Raw genomic sequence first — 6,417 nt, 5'->3', positions numbered from 1 at the left:
ATCCATCCATCCATCCATCCATCCATCCATCCATCCATCCATCCATCATCCATCCATCCATCCATCCATCCATCCATCCATCCATCCATCCATCCATCCACAGGTATTAAGTGCCTACTATACGCAAACACTGTGTTAAGAGGCCAGCACTGTTACCTTTTCTGGATCTGGCCAATACAGCTTCAAGCCACTGTTCCAAGGTGTTGTCGCTGTAGATATCAGGGGGGTGGGCCATGATTGGGACGCCTGTCTCGTTGACTGTGTTCAGCCCTTCCACATTGACATCTGCTTCCAATACCATGACATCACCTGGGTTCCCAGGGGGAACACAGAGAAAGAGTAACGAGGAGGAGCATAGCTTCCCATCTGCATTCACATCCCCCAACCCTGAATACCCTTTCTGGTTAGGGAGGCCTGCTGAAAGGGGGGACAGAAGGCTGACCCTATACCTGGGCAGCATGTGGTATCTCAGGGGTTCTGTTGCTTCCACAAATACCTGCTGGGTCCATCTACTCCTCCTAACCCTTCTGAAATTCTCATGGAACATAGACCCAAGATCCTGACAGTCAATGTGATGTATGAGCCAGTGTGCTAGACTTGTGGTCAAGAACACCTGGGTTCGAATCCTTCTTCTGACACTTGCTAGTTGTGTGACCTTAGGCAAGTCACTTAATAGTGAACATATAGAGAGAGTTTTAGGGTTTATAAAGCACCTGATCTTCACATCTTCCCAAGAGGGCAGGTTCTACTATTATCTATAACTTCTTATAACAATTTCTCTGGGCCTCAGTTTCCTCCTCTGTAAGATGAGGAGATTGGTTGGATGACCTCTAACTTCCCTCTTGTCAGAAAGATGGCAAAGTGGATAGTGTGCCCCATTTGGAATCAAGAAGACCTGAGTTCAAATCCAGCCTCAGATACTTACTAGCTTTATGACCTTGGACAAGTCACTCATCACTGCCTACCTCAGGTTACCACTCCAGTACCTTTGCCAAGAAAACCCCAAATGGGTCATGAAGAGTAGGACACAACTGAACAACAAAAGACCCTTCCTACAAAGATGTCTCCCTCTCTTTGCCACCTTGGCACTTATTAATTGTGGTTCAAGGCTCCCACCTGCCCTAAAGGAACTCTATGGCCAATTTAATTTAAATTACAAACTTTTATAAAGAGCAGGCATCCTGAGTGCAAGATCCTAGGGTTACAATGACAAAAGCGACAAATTGCCCCTGCCCCCAGGGAGCTTACACTCTTCTAGGGGACACAATGTATACACAGATAAGGAAATTCAGGGAGGGAAGGGGGAAGAACCCTAGAACAGCTGGGGGGATTGGGAAAGGCTTTCTGTAAGATGGAGCACCCAAATCTAGCCTCAAAGGGGACTAAAGATTCTGAGAGGTGGAGATGAAAAGGGAGCATCTTCCAGGCATGGTGGGATAGCGCAGACAGTGGCATGGAGGCAGGGGATGGAATACCCAACTAAGGGATTGGCAGATTTGTGTTTGATGTCATGAACTACCACAGGGAAGGGATTTGGAAAGAATGAGAGGTTCCCTCCTGCCTCCCCAGCTGACTCATAGATTGACAAGCCATGATATAATGAAAAAAATGCCAAACTTGGTTCATATACCAACTCTGACACTTGGATGTTGAACCATGGATAAACCACCTATCCTTTTGACTTCTGTTTTCTATAAAATGGGCATAAAAATACCTGTTTCCTGTACCTCACAGGGTGGTTATGAAAGAGTCTGGTAGATGCCAGGGTGAGCTCAAGTTTTAGTCAGCCATATATGGATAAGAAAAATGCTTACAAGGCATCAGAGACCTTTGCCCCTGGGTTTAGCACCTGCCTTTCCCACCCACTCATTTACATGGGAGAGCGGAAGAATTTCTTTTAAATTAAGAAACCAGGGGACAGTGAAACAAACCCCAGGACCCTTGGCTGACTGTGTCGAGTGAGTGGTGACTTCCATGGGCCACTCTAGCTAAGTCTTCAGAGACTAAAATGGGGACGTGTACAGAATGATTTCTCCCAACCCTGAGACGTCCTGTTCCCTAGCCTTGCCCCTGCACCAGCTATGGTCTGCTCCCTGGTCTCTCCTGGTACCAGGGAGGTCTCGAGGGTAGCCTGATCCATGGAGGCACAAAGTCCCTTCTACTGTGAGACCTCGGCAAGTAAAGGAAGAGGTGGGAGATGGGAAGGTGAAAAGAATCTTAAATCCTTTGTTGCAAGTAAATATTTAGCATGGCTCTTGAGTCTGTTTATCCAAGACTCTGGAAAGAAACAAGGTAGTCACTCTTCATAGGAAAACCTTGCAAGGGGACTCTCTTAGGGAAAGCCGGGCTGGTCCCAGAGCTGAGGGAATGGAGGCTGTTTGTCTTAAAGACTTATGAGTCTTATAGAAGTATAAATACATATATACATATACATATGCACACATACATACATACATATATATGTATAAAAGGATGGATAAACATCTCTGGCTTTGACCTAAGAGAGCTGCCTGACTCTTTGTGGCCCTATTTGGGGGTTTTCTTGGCAGAGATACTGGAGTGGTTTGCCATTTCTTTCTCCAAATCATTTTACAGATGAGGAAACTCAGGCAAACAGGGTTAAGTGACTTTCCCAGGGTCACACAGCTAGTAAGTGTCTGAGGCTGGATTTGAACTCAGGTCATCGTGACTCCAGGCAAGGCACCCTGTGCCACTTGGCTACCCTGTAGACAGTCTACTCTTCTCATAAGTAAGAGAGGGTGCCACTTTCAAGGGCTTTAACTGAGGCCAGAAGCTGGGAGTAGCCAGCAGACCAGTGTCTAGTGGGCACCACACATCCAGCACAGAGTCAGCCTGGAGCAGGAGGCCTGGCATGGTGGGTAAGGGAGCTAGCCTCAAAGCCAAGAAGACCCAGTGGGTTCAAGCTCCACCTCTGATTTATTGGCTGGGTGACCCTAGAGAAGTTAGCTAACCCCAGACCTAGTTCTAGCCTGGAGAAGACTCAGGGGGAACATAATAAGACTTTTGAAGTCAAAGTCAGCTTGGCCCAGATATCAGGACAAGGAGCACAGGGTGAAAGTGCAGACAGGCAAATTTAGATTTATGTAAGAGGAAACCTCCTGATGGTTGGAGCTGTCTGTGCATGGAATGGGCCTCAGGAGGCAGTGGGCTCCTCCTCCCTGCACAGGCTAGCACCGAGGCTGGACGACCCTTTGTCTAACAACATAGAGGAGAGACTTGGTCCAGCACAGGTCACATCAACTGTCCCCTGGGGTCCCTTCCACCTTTGGGGTTCAGCCCCTCTGTGAAAATCTCCCTAGCTCTTCCCCACCCATTAGGAGCACATATCTCTATTGCCTTCCTGGGAGACAATGATAAGATGTTCCCATGTGATTATCATCAAAGGCCCAGAGTCCAAACCCTTTTTTTCCCTTAGGAGGAAACTGAGACCTACAGAGAAATGACCTGCCCAAGATCACAGAGCACATCAGTGGAAGAAGTGAGAAGAGAGTCCAGGCCTCCTGACTCACAGGCTGGGGACCATCAGACCACCCTGCATCTTCTCTGGGGCCCTTCCCTAGTCACACTTGTCTACCCGTCTTCTCAGGAAAGATGATGCAATGAGAGCTCTCAACACCTCCTTATCATCACTTAGGAGATAAGCTGCCCTCAGTGGAGGCAGAGTTCAGTATCAATCTGGGGGTGTTGTGACCTCGCCCAGGGCAGGGTGATCCCTCCTGTTTATTGGGAGAGATTCACCCAGTCCTAGGAAAACACCCTCATCCTGACTGCTCGGGTGTTCTGTGTTCTAAAGCTTCATTCCATGGTCACTTCGAGATCAAACTTTCTCTGTCTGAGCCCCATCCCCTCCCACACCCCTGACATCCCCTGTTCTAAGCCCCCTCCCAGCTCTGCCATCCCCTGTTCTAAGCCCCCTCCCAGATCTGACATCCCCTGTTCTAAGCCCCCTCCCAGCTCTGACATCCCTTGTCCTAAGCTTCTCTCAGCTGATGTTCTAGTTGTAGGATTCTAAATGAATGAAGCCAGAGTCTTTCCTGAGCATTGATAGGAAGAGAGAAGAATCTGTAAAAACTGGGATCTTGAACAGACTAGGAGAGAGGAGGAGCCTCGAGGCCCCTAAAACAACACTCCCTGGGGCTTTTCCTGGGGAAGGGGGGGGGGAAGAATAGCTCTAAGCCCCTGAACTCTGTCCCTGGGCTTGGTCTTCCGGGATTGACTGAAGAGGGCATCCACCCCTCCCCCAAGGCCTCACTGTTCAGGGCCGTCTCCATCTCACTCCGGAGGTTGGCGGCATGGTACCAGGTGACCTCCAGGCCATCCCTGCGGTTGATGTGCCCAGTGCTGAGAAGATAATCCATCATATCCCCATCTGGGCGGCAGCTCTCACACCCTGGGAAGGGATGAATGGCCTGTTGTTAGTGGAGGGAATAGATTGGAAGCTGTTTCTGGTGACCCCAAGAGGAAGGGGAGCTGACCTGGGCATTCAGGCCACCTGGGTTCTAGATTCGGCTTTGCCATGAAGTCACTATGACTCTGGGTAATTCCCTTCTGGGTTGTTGCTGGGACTGAAGAATCTTGAGGAGAGGAACTTTTACTGGGAAGAAGGAAATGAAGTGAATCGAACTCTTGCCAGGAGCAGAGCTAAGTGTAAGTAGTGAGTTCCCCATCACTGCAGGTGTTCAAGGGGAGAGGGCTCCCCCTCACTGGAGGCTGGATGGCCCCTTGTCAAGGATTCAGTACAGGGAGCTCCTGGTCAGGTATGGGTTGGGCTCAGTGGTGCCTGGAGTACCTCTGAGATTCTGGGGCTCCTAGGAGAAAAATCTTGGGAAAGGGAGGGAAGAGGCAGAGCCCATCAGATCCTTCCAAGGGGGAGAGGGTCTTAGAAGGAGATCTAAGCCAGTGAGAACCTTGCAGAGTCTTGAGAATGGGGGAGGAGAATAGCCAAGATAATCAGAACCTCTCTTGGGCAGAATCCTAGAGAGGGAAAAGGAAGGAGGCTGAGCTAATTAGAGCTTGACTGATTTTAATTTGGGAGATTGCAGAGGGGAGGATCATGGTAAAAGTAAAGGCAGAGTAGCCAAGGCAATTGGAGCCTTGCTGGGGAATCACGTGAGGGAGGTTTCTGGGAAGGGGAACAAGGAGGAATGGGGCCAGTAAGAGCTATGCCAGGGAAGAATGTTGGGGATGAGAGAAAAGGGTCCATGAGCTGATCAGAAGTTTGGTGGGAGAGGAGCCAGAGCCCCAGATTGGAATTTTGACATCTGGAAGGAGCAGCCCCAACTCCACTAGGGTCTAGCCCCTCAGCTGGAGTGGGCCATGACTCTGAGGGCAGGTGGCTGCAGTGGGCACAGGGCTAGAAGGAGAGACATGGGAGGAGCCCCACCTTTGTTCCCTGCACCCTGAGAACTGCCAGTACTTCTGCTTCCTTTTTATTTGACCCCCTGAGGCAAACCTTGGGCCTTCACCCTTAACCTCGGGGAACATTGTGGGAAGGAAGGAGGGAGCCTGAGCCAAGCAGGAGGGGTGAAGGGCAGGGGAGCCTTGGGGAGAGGAGAGCAAAGCATCTGAGCCAATCATAATGTTTTTGGTGGGGAGAGCTCCTGGCCTGCACCTCCTACCTGGCTGGGAGCCATGGTCCTGGGTGAGACAAACAGCAAGGACTATGGCGACCACTAACAATATCGCCACACCTCCTGCTACTGCCCAGGCCTTCCCCCGAGTCATGGAGCCCCCTTGTACCAGCCGGCTTGGCAGAGGTCTTCGGCTTAGCTTCTCTTGCAGACAGTGTCCCTTCTGACTCGGAAGTGGATAGACGTGAATCCAGGGGCTCAGTGGTGCGTCTGCTGTAAGAAGGAGAGAGTTCCCTAAATCAGCTGTCTGAGGGAGGCCCCTCCTTCTGCCCTCCTTCTTCCCAGACCTTAACTTTCAGGTCAAGCAGAAAATCCAGACTCTCCACCCCTTGCCCTTCCCTCACCAGGACTGTCCTTTGACCCACAGTGTGCCAGGCTATTAGGAGGAGAAAAGCATCTGCACAGGGTCTCCTGCCCTTTAGCTGGGCAGCTTGGGGGGGGGGGAAGAGAAAGGGGCTAGAGGACCCTGAAAGCCAGAGCAGGCATGGGGAAGGGGTGGTTGGCAGCTGCACAAATGTCCTCCAGTCCTTTAAATTTGGCAGTGTTGGACAGCAGCCAAGAGAGCTCTGATCCACCCCTGAATCTGCCTCTCATAGGCTGTGAGGCCCTGGCCAAGTAACCTCAGTGTCCATCAGATGGGGATAGGAATGTATTAATTCCCTATGTCATAGGGTGTTATAGACTGTTATTTTTATCTAGTCTGGCAGGCGGGAAGGAAAGAAGGAAGGAAGGAAGGAAGGAAGGAAGGAAGGAAGGAAGGAAGGAA

General features: G+C 50.5%; 1 protein-coding gene across 2 annotated transcripts in view; it reads right to left on the bottom strand.

The window, feature by feature from the left end:
• LOC138165183 (protein FAM151A-like) overlaps positions 1–5,912 on the bottom strand; it is an 18,836-nt gene extending 12,924 nt beyond the window's left edge. For both annotated transcript variants that reach the window (XM_069093312.1, XM_069093314.1), the window contains exons 1-3: positions 5,640–5,912; positions 4,274–4,411; positions 157–309 (exon numbers count right to left, since the gene is read on the bottom strand). In XM_069093312.1, the coding sequence (XP_068949413.1) occupies positions 157–309; positions 4,274–4,411; positions 5,640–5,745 (397 nt within the window). In that variant the 5' untranslated portion in view covers positions 5,746–5,912. The remainder of the gene's footprint in view (positions 1–156; positions 310–4,273; positions 4,412–5,639) is intronic.
• Between the last annotated feature and the right edge of the window lie 505 nt (positions 5,913–6,417).

This window comes from Petaurus breviceps, unplaced genomic scaffold, assembly GCF_028583685.1.
Source record: "Petaurus breviceps papuanus isolate PSGF00001 unplaced genomic scaffold, PetGlider_PUasm1.0 208, whole genome shotgun sequence".
Classification (NCBI taxonomy): domain Eukaryota; kingdom Metazoa; phylum Chordata; class Mammalia; order Diprotodontia; family Petauridae; genus Petaurus; species Petaurus breviceps.
The sequence above is the reverse complement of the archived record's forward strand: the minus strand, read 5'-3'. Positions and strand labels throughout refer to the sequence as shown.